Here is a 26,021-nt window from a genome sequence, read left to right as displayed (position 1 = left end):
AGCCCTTTAGCAGTAAAGATCTGTGTCTCCCAAAGATGCCCCAGTAGCTCCCCATCTTCTTTTCTGCTGATTCACTGCACATGCTCTGTGCTGCTGTCAGTTACTGAGCTTAGGGAGCCACTCACAATATACAGTACACATAGAATAGAAATGTCACAATATAAGGCTGATTAGTAATTAATACACATAATTACTACATGGCAGCACAGAAACCAGTGCAATTAGCATCAGAATTGAATAATCAGCAAACCTGTAGCATCAGCTTATATTACAGCCAGGGAAGCTCATTTTCTGCTGGATAATTAGTGACGAGCCCTAAGCTTAGCTTCTCAACAGCCAATCAGAGCCCACTGAGCATGTGAGTGTCACAGACACTTTCCAAGATGGTGACCCCCTGTGACAAGTTTGAAGTCCTGGATCATTGCTGCTATTGACAAGCTCAAACTTTAGCCTTGTGCAATAAGTTCACTATATAAAATATGCCATTTTTAGCCACATTAATTTTTAGGGTTTAGTTCTCCTTTAAAGGGTGCATTGAAGGGTGGACTACAGCACTATGATCAATTGGACACAGTACAGAAAAACCATTGTGCAGGGCAGCTATGAGGCCAACATTTTTTTTTAGGTGTCCCCAGTTAGAAAGGGGGGATTTTGGTTTAATTTTACCATAATATTTAGTGAAGAAGATGATTACTAGTACGTTGCTAAGGTTCTGCCATGAACGGCACGACAAAACAAACTCACTCAACAGATACCAATCTCCACAAAAATGTCTCAGAGAAGTTTTTCCGCAAAGTTTCGACATGGCCTGTGTCAAGAAAGAATAAGAAAATTAAAGCATTCCCAGGAAGAGATATTTACTGAATTCTTAACTGGACTGAGAATATTACCATTAGAGAGAGAGCTTCCGAAGTCTGATTCCCCAGAACTTTTCCTCGGCACTGAAAACTTTGCTTCCATCCCGCAAACCACCGGCTTCCTTATCTTACTGCTTGTCCCCAAAACTAGGCCAACCCTCTGAAAGGTGTGAAAAGCAAAGTCAGTACTGCATACAAAGGCTCTATTTGGTGTACAGAACAGCAAGACCAAAGCATTTACTACCAACAATAGTATTTAGCACAGCTTACAGTTACAAAATTGAACAGTATTTAGGGGCATATTTATTATACTGTGTAAACAACGGAAGGATTCCACACCATCAAGCAAGGTAAAAAAAATGGCAGCAAATCTGACATTTGCATGGAGTAAAATTACACACCCCATGTGATACACAGCTTTTTATGCCACATTTTTGGCAAATTACACAGCATAATAAATATGTCTCAGTGTATAATGTCAATGGGGTGTTAATTAATAAAGCTGAACAATGCATAGTATGGGGGTGGTTACATTCTCACCCTCAGATTTTGATAGGTGTCCCCTTCTGTACTGCTGCTCACAGGCAGATAGTACCTTCCTTTGCAAAAAATGACAGTGTTTGGGTCCTCACAGGGAGGCTCTGGCTCCTCCAAATTAAACCCACCATAATTGTAGCCAAAGAGTGATAGATATGGTATGGAATAATACACCTGAAAGAAAGGAAATCAATGCATTATGCAGAAAAATTGATCAAATAAATTCTCTACCAACAGATGGTCATGTGTGTCTCAAGAATAAAATCTGTCAGCAATCTGCCTGTCTTATGGTCAGCTGACAACTATAGGATATTTCTATATTATATATTATGTTACTATTTCTTTGTATTTAAATGCTACCAAAGTTGAGGTTATCTGGCAAGCTGTCTGATCAATTTAACATTAAGATCAACAGCCTAACAGCTAAATTCTCTCATGTACTTTGAGATATCCTGCTCCACTAAATGTGCCATTACTAAATAAAGAATATAAAGAAGACTAAAGCTTCATCTGTAGCTTTACTTGGGGATATTAAAATAGGTTATTGGCCTTTAAATTCACCACCGACGGTGCTACCAGGGCTTTGGGAGTCTAAAACGGATAGAAGTTATGGAGCTGTGTCCTACTGTTGTTACAACTGGACAGACTGCCTCTATCATTCGGTCACATTTTTTTGCATGTTACTGATAGTTAAATGAACCCTATGCATTTCATTTATTAAACAAAAACCTTCATACATCAACTAATTGGCCTACTGTTTGAAAATTACTCCTGCCCAGTACTTTTTCTATAGCACCCAAAACACATTTCTTCCTTTTTGAGAATTACTACATGCAGAAACAAGGGACTGCAATGGGGCAAAATTTGCTCCATCGTACTCCAACTTTATACATGGCATGGTGGGAGTATATGTTGGTCTATGGCGATTATAACCCATTTAAAAAGTATGTTTCTATGGGTGCTATAGACAGGGCTGGTCCTATCAAATGTGGGGCCCAATTGGGAACATGTTGGCGGGGCCCCTAGACAAAGTGTTGCTGGCTACTGACACACCAAGTATTTAGGAAAATAAGGGCATACAGGCACAAAATAGAAAGGAAAGGGGCAGACAAGGTAACATAATAGGGGCACACAGGGTAAGAGAGAGAGAGAGGAAATAGGAGAGTGGACTGGGCCAATTAGTTTGGGGCTGGGCCGATTCAGCTTGGGAGCAGGCTTGGTTGGATTGGGGGCAGGCAGGGCCTATCAGGGTTGGAGGAAAGCTGGGCCTATGAGAGTTGGGGGCAGGCTAGACCTATGGATTTGGGGATGGGCTGGACTCTCAAAGTTGGGGGCAGGCCAGGCAGCATCATGTGCTGAGGGAAATATTATCTGTGCTGCCCTGTGGTGCGGGGCCCCCCAGAGGTGCGGGGCCCAATTGGGCCCAATTGGTCCAATTGGCCTAAGGCCGGCCCTGGCTATAGAGATTACCTCCTGTTCATCTGGAGGGGGGGGGCAGAGCACTAGTTAAAGAATTTATTGAATACCTTAATGCGAAGGACTTACATCAGAGTTCACAGTACATATATCAGTTTCCTTGGTATTAAATTTGAGGGGATAGACAAGGGGGTAGCAACTTCCCTATACAGGAAAGACTATACTGCCAACACAGTCTTGGAAGCCACATCATCCCACCCCAGATACCTTGTCCATAACATACCTGTGAGACAATTTTCATGTCTTAGTTTAATATGCAGACACTGATTGATGCCCTTGAGAGAACCCTAACTACCCCTAGGACAAATCTTTTTTTATAAGTACACACAATTTTCAGTCCTTGAAAAAAAAAAAAAACCAAACTGCTACGATCAGATGCACCAACTTGTATTTTGACATATAGTCCCCATATTAAATGTATTATTAAAAAAAACTTACATGTTTTACAAACAGATGAGAAGCTTAATAGCATTTTTGGCCAAGGTTTTAAATCTGTAACTAGTAAGGGGTGTACACTAAAGAACAGTTATACCCCAGTATGTTTGTGAGCCCACCTGTGGCTAAGCCTACATGGTTGTCATATAAGGGGATGTATAAATGAGGTGATGAACGATGTGCGGTTTGTCCTTACATAAGTGAGGGTGATCAATTGCAATACAAAAAATACCATACATCTAATTACTGGTTTCAAGTGCCGGGCACAATTTGCAGGACAAACATGAAAGATGAAGATTCTGGAGCACTTATCTGATATTCACATTAATAAAGAGACTAATGTATATAGATATTATCGGTCATGTACCCTGGGAAATCTGGTTTATTTTGGGGTACAAAGCATTGAGAGAGTGCGTTTAAGTAGTAGGGGTGAGGATATATTTAAGGTTATAAATAAATGCAAGGTATTCTGGATTTGTACATTGGATACCAGATGCCACAGGGGATGAACTAGGACTTTGACACTTCCATGTTACTACTAGTTGATCCCCCTGTTTGAAGATTCAATTTGTGAGTGATCTTTTCCAAACTTTTGGTTTATTTTTTACTCCTCTTACATCTATATATGGGATATGTTTTTACTTTTATTGTTAGGAGTGTATTTGTAATTATTTCTTTGAGACTTTGACCCTTTAAGAACCATTCCCATCCGCTTTATGGAATTTAAATATGTTTTGAAATTTGCTTTTCATTGGCCATGTCTTCTATAAATATCTACTTCCAGGTATGTGAAGATGGCACACAATTTAAGTTTCCTTGGGGGGCATGAAACACACAAGGGCCAATGGAGATACCGTTCCTTTTTTAAATTTAGCTACAATAAGCAATATATTTTCTATACAGTGACTCACAGCAATGGCTGATTAAAAAGCTATTTGCTGCATGGTTGCCCTGGAGCACTGAAATTAGAGGAAAAAATGTGGTCAGACTACCAGCATAAGTATTTTGTTTTGGAACCAAGCATGGTTCATAGAACTTACACCAGAAGCAGAGAGAGATTCATACGGGTTGATGAGCAAGAGGCTGGAATCAATTACTTTAACTCCACACAGGGATCCCGGAGCAGCTGACAGATTCAGGCTGACATTGGAGGCAGTGGGCCCTAGATCATCTGAAAAACTAAGGGAAACCTGGAGAATCAAAAGGGAAAAAAAAAAAAAAAAAAAAAAAAAACACAACTCAGTCCTGTTATCCAACCGTACTTTATGAAAAATACAGTATCTGCTTCTATAGAATAAAATAGATAACTGCCTATAAATAGTTGTTAAAACATCAAAATTGCACCAAATTAGTGAAGGCGTTCCCATGCAAATGTACACTTAGGTGTCCAGTGATGTTTTTACCAAACTCCAGACTTGCAGTTACTTCCATTAATTGCCCCTCAATTGAAAAATATATGCCATACACAGTGGCCCTCATTTACCATTAGACTAGACCCAATTCTAGATTACTTTTGTGCCCTGTAGGGTCAATTCAAAGAGCATTTACCCCTGTGACATGTTTACCCATGCCACCCTATTGCCCAGTCAATGCAGAGTAAGTGAAAAATGGCAGCACTACGTTCATAAATCTGGGATTCATTCTAGAAGTGCACAGAACCAGGTGCACCAGGGTACAACTTGAAATGGATTTACAGGCCACAAACCTTAGAACAAAAATGAATGAACCTATGTTCTAACTAGGGATGCATCTAAAGTAACTCAAATCAACCGACTTTTTTTTGCTGTTGATGTTGTGCTAGTCATTGGTCTGGCTTTCTCAATTCAGAATTAGTACAAAAATCTTTCTAGAATTAAGTACCCTGGAATATTGCGCCAATCAACATAATCTGTTTAGAATAATTTTCCTTATTGGACCTATGCCTGAGTACTACCTATTTCAAGTACAAGGATAAATGCTACAGACAGAAGCATGGCTGCACCATTGGATCCCCAGTTTCACCCATTGTGACAAACCTGTACACGAAGTAGTGGAAAGAAAGGCTCTGGGTACTTTCAAAGGAATGACACCCAGTCATTGGTTCAGGTAAATGGATGACAACTGCGTTAAGATACACACACAAGCGGTACAGACTTTAGCCAAACACAGTGGAGCACAAAATCAAGTTTACAATGGGAAGATGCGCAAGATAACACTGTTTTTTTTGGACTGCTTAGTAAGAGTCAGACAGGGTGGAAAGCTGGAAATAGAGGTCTACTGGAAACCAACCCACACAGAACAGTACCTGCTATTTGAATCCCACCATCCATTAGATCACAAACTGAGGGTTATCAGAGCACTGCAACACAGAGAAGACATGATCCCCACCAGCACAGAGGATTAGGCAAAAGAGTTGAAACATTTCAGAAGGGCCCTTAAAATTTATCGGTATCCAGACTGGGCCTTTGTTAAAACTGGGAAAGGGAGAAACACCACGCCAAAACTACCAGTAATGGTGGAAAGCAGGACAGACAAAAGAACTTGAACCTCCCACATATTTCTGGGTAGCAACTGGTTCACCCAAAAAACCCAATATCCAAGCATAAGAAGACTGTGTATGCAGTGCAGTGAGGCGTGTGGAAGAAACTAAACAACCCGGTACACAAACTTATGACACAGCACAGGAGAGCCAGCTCCTTCGGTCAGGACTCCGCTTTTAACCTACATCTAAAAGAAAAAAAAGAGACATTTGAACACTGCCATGTTGACACTTGACAAGGAGAAGCCATGTATGTGTACAACGGAAAAAAATTGTTTTAATAGAGGCGGGGGGGTTAACCTATTGTCTGCCACATACAATGCTGTTTTGGCACCTCTTCCTGGACAGTTTAAGAACACCTCATAGCTTCAATCATGCTAATAAAATCAATAACTTGCCTCCATAATGTCTCTGACCCCGTGCTGGTTTTACTAAACTGATATTGCTGATTGTAACAAACTTCCAGGGTATTTCACACCAGAGATTTTTGTAAAAGTCATTCTGAATTGAGAAAGCCAGAGCAAAAACAAAAAATACAGTCCCAGTTGATTTGACTTATTACTATAGATATACCATGACCTGGATGAATGAGAATCTTCACAGATGAGTGTTTGCTTAGTTCCATTTTGTGGCCCAATTCGCATTTTTGGCATCGGTGAAAATTCTCAAATCCACATGTGAAGTTTGCCACATATTTTGGTTCACCAAAAAAAAAAAAAAAAAAAAAAAAAAATCCATCTGAGCTGGAAAAACAAATGTCGGCATTAACTGACACATTTTGTGATATTTTCCAGTGTAGAGAAATAGGGCAGTTTCGGCCATCACTAGTTCTGAATACAAGATACAGATTAAATACAGTAAAATCTGGTGCCAGCTGAAGATATAACATGCTCTGTCAAATTTCTAATGCTCACCTGATTTTGGAAGCACTTTTCAATATCCAAACTAATAGTATCGGCAATAAGTTCCAGGTCCAGAATGCAATAGACAATGAGTTCAGCACCAGGAGCCAAGTCTGAGGTTACATTCAGACCAATGTTAAAAAGGCCACTTTTAGCTGTAATGGGAGAGAACTGGGTCTCACAATGCAAAATATCCAGTAATTGTCATTTTATATTCATTAAAAGAACCACATGCAACAGGTGTTGGTCATGACCGATGCTTCACGTGAATGAAAAGTATATACACGAGTTAAAATTGATAATTTTGCCGTCGGCCTAGTTGCACCACTGAACACAAGGGACAGCCTGAGGAGTAGAAGTAGTAACACATTATACTGAATATTAAATTTCATACATAGAATTGTTCTGCTTCTCTAATCCAACTTGTCCATTTAGACATTTGGTGAGATAAAGCTCTTTAAATACAAGTTTGCACAAACCAGAAATCATGTGGAGATTGATGCAGTTAAAAACTAGTTTATTGGAGCTTCCAGGACCAAAAGCCCCTTGCTGGAAAAGCTGAAGAATCATCAAAGCACAGTCTTGCTGTTAGCAGAGCAGTCTAATGTTAAAACCACACAGCTGAAGACATCAATATTAACCAATCAAGAGGCTGCATTTATTGGTCAGAGGTTTGGCTGGCTGTTCTACCTCACCAAGTTGACATCTACCTGCCCTATTTTGCACTAGGCACATAACCCATGAATATTGCTCACTTACATTGGTTAAGATGCACATCCCGCTGGCCATGTTGTACAATCTTCGCTCTAGACATAGCCTAGGAGAAAAAGGACAACTCAAACTATGAGAAATGGGTATAACGTTTGATATTTATATATAATTTCAGGGTCTTGTTTCAATGTTCTACGATCGGCTTCATAGGGAATTCAACTTGAATTTCACCCTTTTATCTAGTCTCTGCATTGGTTCTTATTGCACCATAATTTCCACCCCTAAATTCTTACCCTGTACTCCAATTGTAGTCATATTTCCCTCTCCGCCAGAATGTACACACGCTTTTCATCCATTGTCCCTCTACATTTACTCAATAAGTCCACGGACAAGCTGAATCTCTCTGTTGTGGTGCCAGGTACTGTATTGGAGAACCCACAACTGCCACTGGGCCATATCCATATGTACAAAAAGAGTTACTAGCAGCACACTGTGAGAGTTGTAGTTTGTAGATTTATTCAGCCCAAAAGCATACAAAAATAATGCAACATTTCAGCCTGCAAGACCCTTTATCAAGCCTTGATAAAGGGTTTTGTAGGCCCGAAACATTGCCTTATTTTTGTATGCTTTTGGGATTAATACATCTTTTCTGTACAACTACAACTCCATGTGCTGCCGGTTAACTCTTTCTACATTTAGTTGCCTGACCTTAGTTCTATTCATTTCCAGTACCAAACAGACCACCTTCATGACCATATTATGTTATCTATTTTGTGTATGTTCTTATTCCTTATCAAAACCACACTTCATACTCCAATCCCTATGGCAGAGTCCCAGCTCCTCTGCTATAGCTCTATTTATTGATAATACGCTCACTTACCAAGTAGTAGAAAGTGGCAGTTGTTGCGCCCTCTCCCATTCCATCTAGACTAAGGATGTATCTCACACTGATGTTATGAACTTGCCCACAGTTCAGCTCCACCGATGAACCTTGAATATCAAGAAAGCTTCCGGTCTCAGAATAGAAGCGCATTACAAAGTGTTGAGCAGTGGGAAAGTCAGGACCCTCCCACTCTGTGTAATAGCACTGGTGTGGGTTTTCGTAACTAACCTGTTGGATCCAGATGAAAAAAACAAAAAAAACACAACAACATGCATTAACTCTTCCAACACTTCCATTGTTCTTGGCTTCTGCCATTTAAACCATCCTAAGACAGGCAGCTTCTTCTCCTTTTGCTCAAATAAAATGTAAATAACTAAGAGGATCCAGTAAAGGGTAAAACTGACTAATCCCTACACTCTGGTTTCTGGTGCCTCCTCTAAATCCATGATTGATTTGCATTGGTGAAACTGCGAAATAAGACGGTGTTTTAGGACAGCTGGGAATCCAGCAAACAGCCACAGGTTTTTAGGGTTAATGTAATAAGAGTTTCAAAGAATTTTTCTGATCTAGGAACCCATAGCAACCAGTCAGCATTTAGGTAGCGTATATACTCGTACCTACAAAAACTTGTAAAACGTATTGACTCGAGTATAAGCCTTTGGGGTGAGAAATGCATTTTAGGACATCTTCAGCAGAACACACGCTCCTACGTGCGCTCTGCTAGGGAAGAACTCGCCTCTTACTTGCCCCTTACGTCACGTGATTAAGGCATGAGTGAACGGGAGGTGCCGGGGAGATGCGGGCCAGGTAGGAAGTGAATGGTGCGAACGCAGGAGCGTGTGTTCTGCTGAAGCGCAGACATTCGCATCATTGACTGGAGTATACTGCATCTTACCAGCCTGCAGCCAATAATACTGTGTCAGTGACCCCAGAACATCACATCCAAATTTAAAAAAAAATTAATTTTAATTACAAGCCTCTGAGCTGCCAAACAAAATTTAAACAAAAAACACAGCTTGAAATAAAAAACAAGTGCAGTTCAAAATGTCTCAGACTCCTGTGTGCACCATATTACATAAAGGGGTCCCTTAGTGTAAGCATGGGGAGCCCAGCAGGTAGCACCATTAGTTCCATACTCACCACTACAGTAAAGTTCTCCTGCACAAAGCTGGATGTGTCTATAGCATATTCTGCTCTCCCCTCCTTATCCGTCAGCACAGCGCCTATTGTTTTTCCTGCCAACTCCACTTCCACTTGTTCATTAGCCATGGGATTGTCATTTGCATCAGTCAGAATCACCTAAAAGAAGAAACTCTTCATGATCTCTAATCAAACAAAACACCCTACTCATTCCCTACCATTCCTTATGAGAACTCTTAGATGTACCAAACTGCCTGGCACCAACCAGATCCCCTGCACATCTTGACCCTCCAAAACCATTTGGTTGGCCGTCTTACGATTCCTATTGACTGTACTAAACTGTAAGTATAGTCATCTCTTCAGGGGGTGGGGCTTTATAACCCCTATTGCATATAATGGGTTCGCACACTAAATAATATACAAGCAAAAAGGTGGTAAAAAAGAAAATTTTTATATATATTATATTATTATTATTATATATTATATTATTGTATTAGATATTTATCTACTTGATTTCAAAGCAAAAGAGGAAAAACAAACCACAAGGGACGGATACACTTTGCCAAAGGATGAGAATACCCCAACATTTCGGCACACTAGCCTTTGTCAAGGGGGATTCTGATGTATGGCCAAACCATTTAAGGTATAAATATTTAGTCAGTACTATTTTCTATAAATTGTCTTGTATTAGATATTTATTTGATGTACATTTTCATAACGATATATGCGAACCCATTATATGCGATATTGAGTTTTGGGTTGGTGGTATCCCTGGGTTATCAGCACCTCTTACTTTTGGTATTTTACTACTTAAGTTTTTTTTTTGCTATTTGGAGTGCCCTCCTTTGATTTGTGTTGCGGGATATAACCCTTAGCCAGAACATATTGCAGCTCAATATACAAATGGGTCTAAAGTTGTCCAACACATCCCCCTAAGAAGAGACACTACAGTCTAGGCTAGGTGCATGTGGTCTACATAGTTTCATTTAGATCCCTTCTAAAAGGGCAAACATGTTGTTTAAAATACACCCACCACACGCTGAAGACTGTGTTAGCATGTTAGGGTACACAGACAGCAATAGCAGAACCCTTACTCCCCATAGGAGAAATAAAATTGGAGGAACACCTTAACAAGATATGGGATTCCACGTTTGTAAAATTCCTTCAAAGCATCATAGTCAAAGATAAGAGTTGCAAGTTGGCTGGTGATCATAATGAAGAACTGATGAGTGACTTGGATGCCTGCAGAAGAGAAAAAGGGTTAAGATTTACCAATATGCCGCCACACCTTGCCATCATCCAAATGATTTACAAGTTTGCAGGATGGTTCAGAAATTCAGAGGGGTGTTAAAACTCAGGAAAGCTGCTGTGCTACAACACCCACATTTCACAGGGGGAGGTCATGTCATTACACAGTTGGTCAATTCCCAAAGCATCAGGTATAGAGATGAAAGATACTGGATATCATCCAATGACTGATCAGTCGAGAAGATTATTTTTTGATCAAGTACAAGAGACCAAGATACTCCTAGAGTAAGAGACCTACTTGTATTTTGTATAATGTCTCAATGTTTAGAAAATCTTTTGTTACCTGTGCCTTCTTCTGTCACAGTGAGAGCTACTCCAAGGCTCATCTGAAATCCTGACTGGCCCATTTGGAAAGGCAGGAGGCTGACAACACCATAGAATGCTCCGTCTGGGCCCAACTACGAGACATTATCAGAATTTGGGAAAGAGAAGGGGGAAAAATTTCAGATTGTGCCACAAAAACAGGTTTCACTTGAACCACTTATGAGAAGATAGTCAGGTCCTGGGACTGGTAGAAAAGCAACCAAACAATTATGGAATTACTGAGGATGTTCATTAGATGATGGGCTGGTGAGTAGCACATTAGCTGAAGGGTCTTATTCCATGCCTCAATTTACAGTATGAGCCTTAAAGGATACTCACCTCTCCTGTAATATTTGTACAAATACCCCTGTTGCCCTTGAAACAGTTTCCTTTCCGGCCATAGTAGGAACTTGCCTCACGGCAGCATTTTATAGTCACTGACCCTGGCACTGGCTGCCCATAGGTGTATCTGAAGTAGGAGACATGAGTTAGGATACCATTGCAAATTGTTCCTCGCAAATGACTAGATCCTATATCTAGTGAATTCTACTTATGTAAAAGTCTTTGCAGTGTTAGAAGCAAAAATGTACACCATACAGAAAAGCACTTGCACCCAGTCTTATCACTAGCTTCAATACATGCCTATACTGAGATTGGCACATTTTGCATAACATTACATATTGCGTTCACTTTGTATTTGGCCCATTTTAATAAATTAACTGCCTGTTGATAAATAAGGCACCTACTGAAACCAAGTCCTGTCTTAAGTCTAAAAAATGTGAAGGTTATTTGACACATCTGAGTGAATCACTATGTGAGTGCATAGACAGTGGCATTTTACCTGATCCCTTAACCTTTTCAGCCAAAGGTCTCTCCATCCCTCTATTAAAGCAATTGTAGGAAGATGGAACTCTACACCTCTGTTGCTTTGAACCCCTGGGGGTCCAGTCGTGACAATATTGTATACTTACATAGCAGAGACGTTGAGTGTCAGAATATCATCCAATATAGATATAGTGTTAGGAGGATCCACAATGACACTGAATCTGGGCAGTACTGAAACAGATTAACCAACATGAAATACACAGTTCTAAATAATATATTAGATTAGGGAACATTATACAGTTGGATTATCTACAAAATGCCCTTTACAGTTATATCAATAAGAGCAAAGTAGATTGATAGTGAGATCACCCATGCTGAACTGTAGGCTTGGGCCTACTTGAATCTCCTTTAAGGAGAACTAAACCCTAAAAATGAATATGGCTGTGACACTCACATGCTCAGTGGGCTCTGATTGGCTGTTGAGAAGCTAAGCTTAGGGCTCGTCACTAATTATCCAGCAGAAAATGAGCTTCCCCTGCAATATAAGATGATGCTACAGGGTGGATTATTAAATTCTGATGCTAATTGCACTGGTTCCTGTGCGGCCATGTAGTAATTATCTGTATTAATTACTAATCAGCCTTATATTGTGACATTTCGATTCAATGTGTACTGTATATTGTGAGTGGGTCCCTAAGCTCAGTAAGTGACAGCAGCACAGAGCATGTGCAGTGATTCAGCAGAAAAGAAGATGGGGAGCTACTGGGGCATCTAGTGCCTGCACTTTAGGAGAGAAATGCTTTCTGGCAGGCTGCTGTTTTTCCTTCTCAATGTAACTGAATGTGTCTCAGTGGAACATGGGTTTATCCTATTGAGTGTTCTTAGATCTACCAGGCAGCTGTTATCTTGTGTTAGGGAGCTGCTATCTGGTTACCTTCCTATTGTTCTTTTGTTTGGCTGCTGGGGGGAAAAGGGAGGGGGGGTGATAATCACTCTAATTTGCAGTAAAGAGTGATTGAAGTTTATCAGAGCACAAGTCACATGACTTGGGGCAGCTGGGAAATTGACAATATATCTAGCCCCATGTCCGATTTTAAAATTGAATATAAAAAAAAATCTGTTTGCTCTTTTGAGAAATGGATTTCAGTGCAGAATTCTGCTGGAGCAGCACTATTAACTGATTCATTTTGAAAAAAAATTGTTTTTCCATGACAGTATCCCTTTAATCCCACTCACAATCCTCTGAGGAGCCTCAAACTGCTCAGCTAAATTATATGACTGTCTGTCACTCCTAGAGTGACCTATAAAGGTGAGTCGCCTATTCTTACTAGACTTGACCTGTCTAGGTTCCACTCGAGCTCTGCCTCCTGCTCAGGCAAGAGCCAGCACAAGATGGACACTAAAAAGCATGGCGTCAGAGCCTTTTATACTCTAGCACAGTGCCATCTACTGGTCACTCTGAGAAACAACAAGGGGCATAGCTTAAAGCAGGAATAGGAAACAGTACCCCTCCCAACTGTATTTTAGGACAAAGTTAGGTGTCTATAACACTGGGGAACTGCTTGCTAATAATACTGGGGGTGGCTATTTTACACATCCCTAAATATGTTTGATTTCAGTCAGTACCAAGGCTGAGGTGACAGACACAACATTTGCCTCCCACTCACATTAGGCACAGATGTGGCACAATTGGTCAAACCATGCAAGGTCCTGCTTCAAAAAAAATTTGGCACTGACAATATTTATGTGATTGGGACCTACTGTATTCATCTACTGTAAATCCCTGCCTTGCAGACTCGCAAGATTCTCCCTCAGCCGTGATGGTATAGGATCCAGGAGCTGCATCACTGATCAAAGGGAATTCCAACTGGACAACGCCACCCACTGATTCCTGGTTCTGCCACTGGGCAATGCGGCTCCCTGATGGGTCCTTTAAAGCATATGGGGACAAATAGTTATGGATTGATACAAAGAAAGTTATACACAAATGTTTTATGGATTAGATTAGATTAGACTAGGCCCCTGAACCCCTCAACTGTTCACTGTATGAGGGTGAGCTGTTAAAGAATATTTATGTTTACCACTAGGTGTCTATTTCTGGGCAGTGTCAGTTCTGTTTTACATAAAAATGGCATTAACTCAAGGGATTATTATATATAATTTTGCCTCTTGAAAGGTCCCTGGTAAGGCCTCGTCTGGAGAATGGGGGGCAGTTTTGGACTCCAGTCCTTAAGAGGGATATAAATGAGCTGGAGAGAGTGCAGAGACTAAGTGCAACTAAACTGGTTAGAGGGAGGGAAGAGTTAAATTATGAGGGGAGACTGACAAGGTTGGGGTTGTTTTATCTGGAAAAAAGGCGATTGCGAAGGGACATGATTAGACTTTACAAGTACATTAGAGGACATTATAGACAAATAGCAGGGGACCTTTTTACCCATAAAGTGGATCATCTTACCAGAGGCCTCCCCTTCAGACTAGAGGAAAAGAAGTTTCATTTAAAGGAACAGAGTAGGGGGTTCATCACAGTGAGGACAGTGAGGTTGGGGAATGCACTGCTGGGTAATGTTGTGATGCTGATTCAGTTAAGGACTATAAGAGGGACTTGGATGATTTCTTGGAAAGACATAATACAAAGGCTATTGTGATACTAAACTCTATAGTTAGTATAGATATGGGTATATATCATTTATGTAAAAATAGGGAGGGGTGTGTATGGGGCTGGGTTTTCATTTGGAGGGGTTGAACTTGATGGACTTTTGTCATTTTTCAATCTGATTTAACTATGTAACTACAGTATGTAACAGTTCTGTTTTAGGAGGTGAATATAACCATGTAACCAAGGCCATGGCACTGCAAGGCAGCAATGCCAACCCGTCACCTTTTCACTGAAGCACTGAATGAGCTTTCACAGTAACATTCTTCATGTGAATCAAAATTAACTACCCCATGTCAATTCCCTGTCCATCTTAGCATTTATTATTGTGGAGGGACCTTTAAATAAAGGCTGGGTGGTATTTGCTTTTTTTAAATAAATGAAATTAGTTTCTTACCTCTAAATATACTGCTGTGTACTACAAGATAGAAAGAAGAACAGGTATTCATTTCAATTCAAGTTCATGCAGTAAATCTTCTAATTCATAAGCATATACCTCAGGCTTTGTACCCAAAAAAAACACGTGTTGGTTCAGAAATAAAATTTTAAATGGTAGTCTGGTAGAGTGAATTATTTGTAGTGTTTAGAAATAAAAACTGCACCATAAAAATCATGACAGAATCTCCACAGATCCATCAAATCCCGGGTGCTCCTCATAACAGACATGTATCAGGAAACATCAGGATCACTCACGGATGTAATATAAAGTGAATTTATTGAACCTCTTTTTTTTCTTTACTATTCTCTACAAGTTTATTAAATCACACTTTTTTACACTGTTGTATACACTATTTAAATATGTGTTTGAACTTTTGCAATTGCTGTATAATCAGATATTAACACATTAATGACAGTTGTGTAAATAATCCACAACACATAACTAACTTGGGGAGAGCGACATGACTTACCTTCTCTGATATTGGCAGGAGCATGGTATTTAGGGAAATCAGGCGAAACCGGACTAGAAAGGAAAATTTTACAAAAACAGTCAATTAATGATTTGCAGCTTTTTAACATCAACTTCACCTAGCTCCCATGCCGAATCATGCTCCACAAACAGCACCACAAAGAGTCCATAGATGCAGAATGTGCTATTGCAGAAGTGGAAGAACTAGTCTGATAAGCAATACAGCAGCTCCCTGTAGGAATGTTGGGATAAGGATTTCTGACAAAACATAGCACCTGGCTGACACATCCACTGATAAGTGATAAAGAGCCTTTTTGGCACAGACTGACCAAACTTTCTCTCTACCCATATGACATCCCTCTAGTCGTGTGAGGGTGTAGAATGAAGCTTTTTCTCTCTTATCCTTTTACTTACCCTTGCACCCGGGCTTGTACACCGGTTTATCCATTTGGATGAGGCAAATGGTATTCAGTGGGGCAATAACCACTGCCTTGCGATCCTTAATGTCTTCACCCCCTCCAGAGACAGAAAGGGTCACAAAATCAGGTGCATTTGTGATCACTGTGGGAACCTTGGGAGAAGAAACAAAGTCAGGTTACTCTCCCATAACCTACAAAGTAGTTGTGCATGGTAAAATAACCCCTCCTTTATTCCATCAATCGGGTGTCATAAAAGGGGGGCTAGCAGCTGTATAATCCCATGTAAGCATTGCTTAATTTAGTATGGATCAACCACCGTGTGTTTTGCAACCATTCCCATATCATCTTCAACTTACTGCTGTAGATCCATTTCCAAGTCTTGCCACTGAATGAGCAGGATAGGGAACTTGTTGTCAAGATAAGCAAGCGCTAAGCCAGCTGTAAGTGTTGCACTTCTCCTTTAAAACCTTATTCTTAAACCAGGTTTGGGGTTTGAGGATAATGTGAGGGTGGCCTGATGTCCCAACCTGTTGCTTTAACTACTTGAGTCAAATAGTCGCCTTAAATTTCGTCCAGAACAATTTGCTAGCATTTGATCTAAAGTAGCAAATCAATGGCTTAGCTTCCATACATTCAACCTCCCATTCTGCCCCTCTCTAAGGCACATGGATCAGTCCATGCCAGAAATGGATATATCCTAATCAGACTAACTACAACAAATCACTCACCATGAACTTATTGCATTTGAAGTAATGTGGGGGCTGAACTTTCTCAGAGAAGATGGAGATGTTGACTCTTTGGTGCTCTAACACAACACTGAGGGCAAGAGGTTGATGATAGCCAATGAGATTAACACAGGCCCTCTGGGTTTCCCCACTCTTTAACAGAGCCGGGATGGTCAAGGCATATTGTCTGCAAAAAGTAACATTCTTGTAAATAAACTGTAATGCATCCAAATTTAGTAGATTAATGTTCTATGCTGTTTGGGGGACTTAAATGAGACAGGAGATACAGTGACAGAGACAGATACACTATAAACGGGACAGAGCAGTGGGGATACACTAAACGGGACAGAGCAGTGGGGATACACTATAAACGGGACAGAGCAGTGGGGATACACTATAAACGGGACAGAGCAGTGGGGATACACTATAAACGGGACAGAGCAGTGGGGATATAATATAAACGGGACAGAGCAGTGGGGATATAATATAAACGGGACAGAGCAGTGGGGATATAATATAAATGGGACAGAGCAGTGGGGATATAATATAAATGGGACAGAGCAGTGGGGATATAATATAAATGGGACAGAGCAGTGGGGATACACTATAAACGAGAGAGCAGAGGGATACAATATAAATGGGACAGAGCAGTGGGGATACAATATAAATGAGAGAGCAGTGGGGATACAATATAAATGGGACATACATAAATAACATACATGGTACAGATTGGACATTGCATATATAAAAGGTACAGAGGAATAAGAATATGGAATGAGTTGCTGCATTAACAGATTACATCCCTTAAAGGGCATGTAAACCCAAAAATAAAATGCAGCCCAATGAAAGAAAATATTCAAGAAACTTCCCAAAATACATTCTTAGACGTTCTTATTGGATGTACAGTTATGTGCAAATGTAAGTGCTATTGAAAGTTGTCTTTTATCTGTCAATTGTGCTTCACTTCATATATCACTGAAAATGTTGCACAATTCAGCTCTCCTCCAGCAAATACAGGCAGTAACGCAACTAGAGGGGGGGCGGGCCCTGGTGCATGACGCGCAGCCGGGCCGCCCGCCGTACGTGATTTTCAGGCCGGATTGCAGTGGCGCGCGATCTGCCGGGGGGCCCTGAGGAGGTGCGGACCCCCTGCTCCCCCCGGTAGTTCCGCCACTGAATACAGGGATGTTATCAGCAGTTCCTGGTAGTTGCTTAAAAGAGCCATCAGGATAGAGAACAGCAAAGGGCCGTCAGACTGTAGCGTTCAACTACTGGACCTTTACACATAAGTATAAACCCAGTGAGAATGAGAAATGAATGGTTATTGGAAAGATGCTCAGAATTTTCTTTCATTATGCAACATGTTTTGGGATTTAATCCCCTTTTTTTATTTAAATCCCCTTTAAGTTTAATAAATTAATCTATATAAAGAAAAATGTTCCAATAACTTACACTTTGGCTGCCCCTCCAGCGATGAGCCCCAGGATGCAGACACACAGGAGGAACCGATTTGGACTCATTCTGATGTCGGTTTCTGTACTGACCCAAAACCGAGCAATAAGGCCAAACTGCACAGTACGGTGTAACAATTAGAGTTTTAAACTCTAAGATAGAAATCAAGAAATAAATAAACTAATTATGTGGCGGAAAGGAGATATAAACCCTGATAAATTCTTGTGAACTTAGTGTGTTTCTGAGCACTTTTTAAATTACAATCATGGTCTATGGTTTCTGAGATATTTTCAGATTTAGACTGCTAATAACCAGCTTTTGGCTTAACGGAGAGTCAGCAGACTAAACTCTCTGGCTTAATGGAGAGTCAGCAGACCCTGACCTTCAGAGAGCCCTAATCAAAGTTTCAGCTGTCCAAAACTGCATTTTTATCAGAAACTACTGAAAAATAGAAAATAATGCACAAAACCAGTCATGGGTGGCCTGACTTACTTTATATAGGGTTAGTTCACCTTTAAGTTAACTTTTAGTATTTTATATAGAATGTCCTCTTCTTCACACATTTCAGCTGGTCTTCATTTTTTATAGTTTAGGGTCTCCCTATTCCCCTTTGTATCTACACCTGCCGGCACCCCATTACTAATTTCAGCCCATGAAACCAGATACATCAGACTTTATTACCCCACATCAGTGATAAATTGCAAGCAACTGCCACACACACAATACAACAGCAGACCACAGCATGAAACTTACAATTAGTGAAGCTCAGTCTGCCAGCAATAGGCTCATACTCATTGGATAGGTTTATAGGTTCTGCCACTCCTTCTCTTTAACTGGCTACAAATGAACCTCACTTGGGTTATAAATCATTAGTGATTTATTCAGAGGAGCGCGTGCTAGAAACCAATGCAGCCTGCAGCATGTGTCTGACATGATTATTCAGCAGTCATAAACACCTGTGAATGTTTCATGGGTGCCCTTTGTTTAAAGGGTAAGTTTAACTTCTGAATAACACTTTCACACTGTTGCCCCGACTACTGCGTGCATTATATATCAGTGATAGATACTACAGTACAATATTTGTAATAAGGGAAAGACACGTTTTTCTGCCATGTTGTAGACGCAACATGTTACTTGAGTATGCATGCAATCATAACTGGTCATCATACAATCTGCACACAAAATAATTCCTGGTGGGCCCCAGATATAGGGGGGCCACATCCTAACTTAGAATGGCCGCGTATTATTCCTCTTCACACTACTGACTGGAGTGGATTTATATGAATAAAATAACATGGGGCAGGAAGATGGGATGGGGCATCTGATTGATCTTCCCAGACCCTTAGGGTTGGACTACATGGGCGTTTTTGGCGCGATCCGATGAACGGCAGTGTCAAATCGTATGCAGCGTTGACGCGACACGACTGTCAGATGCAGACATCGTCTGCATCCGACAGTTGCGTCGGATCAACTCTGCGGCACTATCCGAAACTGCATTCACTTACCTTATTTCCGTCGCATGCGATTTGACGCTGGCATTTTGTCAAAGCGCGTCGGATTATGCCAAAAACGTCCGTGTAGTCATACCCTTATTATTGCATAATTTTTTTTTTATGGTGCCGCATTCGTATTTCGCAATGTAAATCCCATTAGTGTGATCATCAACTAACTCATACATACAGGGCAGCAACATTGACATTTAGGGCTCCTATATACAGGCGGTTTTTCCTGCACTCCTCTGCGTTGCAATTTCTACCGTTCAGCCGCAGGGGAGCGCAGGAGTAGACGCACTCAATTATTGTGAAGGGGGCTGTACTCCCACAGACGCATGTAGGTGAAATGCAACATCCTGTGTCCCACCTGCATTTGGCACTTACATGCGTCTGTGTGAGTACAGCCCCCTTCACAATAATTGAGTGTGTCTATTCCTGTGGACGAAAGCGCAACAGAGGGGAGCGCAGGAAAAACCGCCTGTGTGTAAGAGCCCTAAATCCCATTACAATTGTATTTTCAGTGTTGCTCAGTAGATGGTGCACAAGTCCTGCAGTTGGATTCATTTAGCTTTGCCGGATGTGTCTTATAATTAAAAATACAGGTATGGGACCTGTTATTCAGAATGCTCGGGACCTGGGGTTTTCCATATAACAGAACTTTCTTTAATTTGCATCTTCATACGGTAAACCTACTATAAAATAATTTAAACATGAAATATAACCAACTGCATTGTTTTGCCCCCAATAAGGATTAAAGGGGTTATGTCATTATTTTGTAGTTTTTATTTCTAAATGACACTGTTTACACTGCAAATAATTCACTCTACAATATAAAATGTCATTCCTGAACCAGCAAGTGTATTTAGTTGTAATATTGGTGTGTAGGTGCATCTCAGCTCATTTTGCCTGGTCATATGCTTTCCGAAAGAGCCAGCACTTTAGGATGGAACTGCTTTCTGGCAGGCTGTTGTTTCTCCTACTCAATGTAACTGAATGTGTCTCAGTGGGACCTGGATTTTACTATTGAGTGCTGTTCTTAGATCTACCAGGCAGCTGTTATTTTGTGTTAGGGAGCTGCTATCTGGTTACCTTCCCATTGTTCTGTTGTTAGGCTGGTGGGGGGGGATGGGGTGATATCACTCCAACTTGCAGTACAGCAGTAAAGAGTGACTGAAGTTTATCAGAGCACAAGTCACATGACTGGGGGCAGCTGGAAAACTGACAATATGTCTAGCCCCATGTCAGATTTGAAAATTAAATATAAAAAAATCTGTTTGTTCTTTTGAGAAATGGATTTCAGTGCAGAGTTCTGCTGGAGCAGCACTATTAACTGATGTGAACTTTTTCCCATGACAGTATCACTTTAATAATATTTTAGTTGGGATCAAGTACAAGGTACTGTTTTATTATTACAGAGGAAAAGGAAATCATTTCTTAAAATGTGGATTAATGTATTTGGATAAAATGGAGATTATGGGAGACAGCCTTTCCATAATACAGAGCTTTCTGGATAATGAGTTTCTGGATAATGGATCCCATACCTGTATCATCATGCGGCAAGTTTGTCACTAGCTTTCATTTTTCTAATTCTTTTGCACCTGTTTTCAGTCAGAAGTATAAAATGTAAGTACAAACATATAGAAATGAAGTTCCCTGCATAAAATAGGCAGTTATATAGTGAATAAAGTGCCCCCTCTTGTAAAATATAAGGATATTATAAGTTACCGAGGAGTTTCATGACCATGACGAGGCCAAAGGCCGAGTGTTTTTATACAGGTCATGGAACTCCGAGGTAACTTCTAATATCCTTATATTTTACAACTGGGGGTACTTTATTTATTATAATACTCAAGTTTCAGTGAATCATGTGACAGAAATGACATCAGAACTCACCGTTTATAACGGATGACATCAGAACTCACCATTTATAAGGATATCATTTACAAGATATTCATAGATTTTATGTATTATATACGGATAACCGGTGTCCGTATATAATACATATAATACGGTTCTTGCTCCGTATAGATGCACAAAGCACAGCACTTATGGACCCTGAATGGACAGGGAACAAGAGCAGCAAAGCTTCCAAATAGTTTTAAAATAAAATTGTAAGAATAAATCATTTACAGCTTTAGATATTTATAATCTTGGGAGAATCTCTTGCATATCCCAGTTTTTTTCTTGGGAGATTTTTAACTCGTCTGACTGACAATTTTATCTGCTACAGGTATAGGACCTGTTATCCAGAATGCTCCGGACCTGGGGTTATACGGATAATGGGTCTTTCTGTGATTTGGATCTTCATACCTTAAGTCTACTAGAAAATCATATAAACCCAATAGGCTGATTTTGCTTCCAATAAGGATTAATTATATCTTAGTTGGGATCAAGTACAAGTGACTGTTTTATTATTACACAGAAAAAGAAAATCAGTTTTAAAATTTTGAATCGTTTGATTAAAATGGAGTCTATGGGAGACGGCCTTTCTGTAATTGAGAACTTTCTGGTCAGGTTTGACAACATAAAAGAGGGGTTTATGTGTTTTGAAAGAAAGTTCAACCAGCGGATAATTTATATCCTAATAAGTCACCAATGTATATTTCTGTTTAACATCTTTTACCTCAAGCCACCATTTTGTATCCCCTCACAGATTCCCTGACAGGAATGAGAGAGGGAAATGGAAGACTGACTGTTACAAGAAGAAAGTGTGGGAGTGTAGGACCTGACTCTGCCTCCTCATTGGCTGATGCAACCTAGCATGTATGGCTGTGCTTGGTTTGTGTGTGAGTACAGTGTCAGTTAGAGACTTCAGCAGTGTTACATAGTGAAATGAACCACTGGCACATGCTGTTAGAGCTTTTAGCTGCACAAGTATTATCAATACAGGCTGATTTATATGAGATATATAAAAAGACCTGCAATGGCAGCTCTGTGAGGTAAATGTGCTTTTCATTGCACTTACCCCTTGTCTCATTACCTCACAGTGGCACCTGCATAGGTGAAGCTGCTTCTACAACATTGAAACCCTCAAATATTGCCTTTATTTTGGTATTTATTCTGCATCACTTGCAATTACACAGCACGTATAAATCCCACACGCGTGTGAGGGTGCTACTTGGCTCACACGGACTTAATAGACCAGTTTTCCCCATCTTTTACTACGTTCACCTTTCATTCAGCTGTGCTTTGCTTCACACAGGAGAGAAAAATAATAAAAGAACTGATTGTTCAACAGATCTCTATTAACAGTGGAATTCAGTCTTTTTGGGGCCAAAAACAATCCTATGGGGTTTAATTCATGTTTGAATTATTTTTTTTAGCAGATTTAAAGGGGATGTAAAGGCAAAAAAATAAAATCCCCATTTTTACTTTCTTTAATGAAAAATAAATCTTTCTTCAATATACCTTAATTAAAAATGTATACTGTTTTTATAATAAACCACACTGTATGCAGTGAAATTACTTGCTCAGACAGTTGCAGATAGGAATCTTCAGACGGTCCCTAACTGCTCTGCAGGCAAACAATCATACTTCAAATGACAGGGGGAGCCCCCCCGCCTTACTTCCCTGACCTCGAGCAGCTTTGTTTGTTTCCCTATAAAGCAGCCGGCGACTATGTAGAGATTTGTATCCACAGAGCCAGTGCAGTCTGCATATTCTGATTATTAATCAGTCTTGCTGTTTCGGTTTCTATGGCAGATATTATTTTACTTGTGCTGTTTTGATAATTTATGACGATCCCTAAGCTTAAACTCCCAACTGAAGCCCAGACCACACTGAGCATGTGCATGGTCTTGCTCTTGCAAAGATGTATAACATAGTGACAGTCCCCTGTGGCCAGCTTTGAAGGCATAAATAATTTGTTTAATTAGGCTTCTTGGGCAGTAAGTTTATGTTTAGTATACAAAATACAGCATGTCTAGCCTTATTCTATTTTAGACTTTAATTCCCCTTTAAGTAAGGTATGAAGGTTCAAATTACGGAAAAATCCCTAGGTCCCGAGCATTCTGGATAACAGGTCCCATACTTGTACCAGTCTGGAACTACCTGACACCTGCAGGAGGCTGATATGTCTGTAGTGTCCCCTCAGACTGGCCACATAGCTAATACCATTGTGCTTATACCAAATATAATTTCATAAAATTTGAATTTAAAACTGTTGTACAGGTATGGGATCCATTATCCGGAAACACTTGTCCAGAACGCGCCGAATTATGGAAAAGTCATCTCCACATTTTTATAATGATTTCCTTTTTCGGTGTAATAATAAAACAGTAATCTATAATATAATTAATCCTTATTGGAGGCAAAACCAGCCTATTAGGTTTATATAATGTTTACATGATTTTCTAATAGACTTGAAGTATGAAGATCCAAATTGAGTGAAGATCTGTTATCCGGAAAACCCCAGGCCCAGAGCATTCTGGATAAGAGGTCCCATACCTGTACCGATTTTTCCTTGTAACATGCAGTAGGGCAGCTGCCATTGTGTTCTGCCTCTGAACTCGAGCCGCGGTGCCGGTGCCGGAGGCAGGTACTATTTATACATGGTGCCTGTGTGAAGCAAAGTTGTTCTATAAAGTGTATTTTTGTTATTCTTGGCTCTTACAGAAAGGACTTTATCAAATAAAAAAAAATACTTTTCCAGCCTTTATAGTAACCACAGATAGTTCCTATTCTTTCATCTGGTTTTTACATGTCACAACCTATTTCCCACGCACCAAACAAACACGTTGAGCAGGTAGCGACTGGGAGGAGGCCAATGAGCCAGTGAGTTTTATTAATGGGGTTATACATTGGAAATTTGCTTCTATGTGTTTGTGTTGCAAAGGCTTCTTTACAGGCCTAAAATATTTACAGTCATAAAAAGAAATGTTTATTTTATTGATACTGTATCTTTATTTGTTGGATCCTTAAAACAGCAGTAGATATTAATTCTGTTTCATAAATTCAGGTGTGGGATCTGCTCTCTGGAAACCCGTTATCCAGAAAGCTCTGAATTACGTAAAGGCCATCTCCCGTAGATTCCATTTTAATGAAAAAACTTATTTCAACTTGATCCAAAATGATATATAATTACTCAAAAAAAAACAGTTACTCAACAAAACAATCCTATTGGGGTTATTTCATGTTTACATTATTTTTTTAGTAGACTTAAATGGGTGGTTCACCTTTAAGTTAACTTTTAGTATTTTATAGAATGATCAATTACAAGCAACTTTTGAAATGGTTTTAATTATTCACCTTCTCTTTCCATCCTTGAAATGGGGGTAGGTAACTGATCCCATCTTAAAAACAAATGCTCTGTAAGGCTACAAATGTATTGTTATTGCTACTTTTTATTACTCTTCTTTCTATTGAAGCCTTCTCCTATTCATATTCCTGTCTCTTAGTCAATGTAATGCAAGGTTGCTATGGTAATTTGGACCTTAGCAACCAGATGGCTGAAATTGCAAATTGGAGAGATGCTAAATAAAAAGCTACATAACTCAAAAACCATACATTATAAAAAATGAAAACCAATTGCAAATTGTCTAAGAATACTTTTTACACTTTTATACTAAGGGGCCGATTTATCAAGGTTCGAATTTCGAGGGTTAATAAACCCTTGAATTCGACCCTCGAAGTTAAATCCTTTGACTTCGAATATCTAATTTGAAGGATTTAGAGCAAATCCTTCAATCGATCGGTCAAAGTAAAAATAGTTCAATCGAATAATAAAATCCTTCGAATCGAACGTTTTGAACGATTTTAAACGATCGATTGAAGGATTTTTCTTCGATCAAAAAAAACTTAGAAAAGTGCTGGGGAAGGTCCCCATAGGCAAACATTGCACCTCGGTAGGTTTAAACTGCCGAAGAATGTAGTCGAAGTATTTTTTAAAGAGATAGTACTTCGACTATCGAATAGTCGAACGATTTTTAGTTCGAATCGTTCAAATCGAAGTTGAAGGTCGTAGTAGCCTATTCGATGGTCGAAGTACCCAAAAAAATACTTCAAAATTCGATGTTTTTTTCATTCGAATCCTTCACTCGAGCTTAGTAAATGTGCCCCTAAATGTTAACTCAAAGGTGAGCAACCAAGTATGGAAATTATGGAAATCCCCAGGTCCCAAGCTTTCAGGATAATAAAGACAATTGTCAACCCATAAGAAGTGGTAGACTTGTCAGGAGACACCCCTGGAAGATGCTTGAGATAAATCCCTCATCCTTTACAATAGGATGACAGTTGAATAATGCAATGTAGGCCCTTGCAGAGATTTATATATTTCTTTCTAACTTTTGTTAATATTTCTAACTTTGGTCAAATCAACAGCAATTGATTATCCCAGAATGTATTTGTCATCCATTGTGGAGGCAGATCAGATCAGTTTACTAACCCAACCCACAATGTGCCAATGTAACTGAATGACTTGATCATTCAAGAGGAGAGGAGCAATTGAGCTTCAATGGCAGGTTGGCTGCCTGTTTAATT

General features: G+C 39.9%; 1 protein-coding gene across 7 annotated transcripts in view; it reads right to left on the bottom strand.

Moving 5' to 3' along the window:
- The window catches only part of ovos2.L (alpha-2-macroglobulin like 1 pseudogene L homeolog), a 46,978-nt gene extending 24,734 nt beyond the window's left edge, over positions 1 to 22,244 (bottom strand). Inside the window, exons 1-19 of one of the 7 annotated variants that reach the window (XM_018224446.2) lie at positions 22,168 to 22,244; positions 18,052 to 18,133; positions 16,603 to 16,786; positions 15,870 to 16,026; positions 15,457 to 15,509; positions 14,946 to 14,966; positions 13,657 to 13,825; positions 12,042 to 12,126; positions 11,410 to 11,539; positions 11,051 to 11,165; positions 10,586 to 10,701; positions 9,460 to 9,618; positions 8,317 to 8,547; positions 7,485 to 7,542; positions 6,738 to 6,880; positions 4,346 to 4,495; positions 1,398 to 1,568; positions 891 to 1,017; positions 745 to 808 (exon numbers count right to left, since the gene is read on the bottom strand). In XM_018224446.2, coding sequence (XP_018079935.1) covers positions 745 to 808; positions 891 to 1,017; positions 1,398 to 1,568; positions 4,346 to 4,495; positions 6,738 to 6,880; positions 7,485 to 7,542; positions 8,317 to 8,547; positions 9,460 to 9,618; positions 10,586 to 10,701; positions 11,051 to 11,165; positions 11,410 to 11,539; positions 12,042 to 12,126; positions 13,657 to 13,825; positions 14,946 to 14,966; positions 15,457 to 15,509; positions 15,870 to 16,026; positions 16,603 to 16,786; positions 18,052 to 18,119 — 2,201 coding nt within the window. In that variant the 5' untranslated portion in view covers positions 18,120 to 18,133; positions 22,168 to 22,244. 7 annotated transcript variants of the gene reach the window in all.
- Positions 22,245 to 26,021: the final 3,777 nt, after the last annotated feature.

This window comes from Xenopus laevis, chromosome 7L, assembly GCF_017654675.1.
Source record: "Xenopus laevis strain J_2021 chromosome 7L, Xenopus_laevis_v10.1, whole genome shotgun sequence".
NCBI lineage: Eukaryota > Metazoa > Chordata > Amphibia > Anura > Pipidae > Xenopus > Xenopus laevis.
This window is presented reverse-complemented; position numbering and strand designations above follow the sequence as displayed.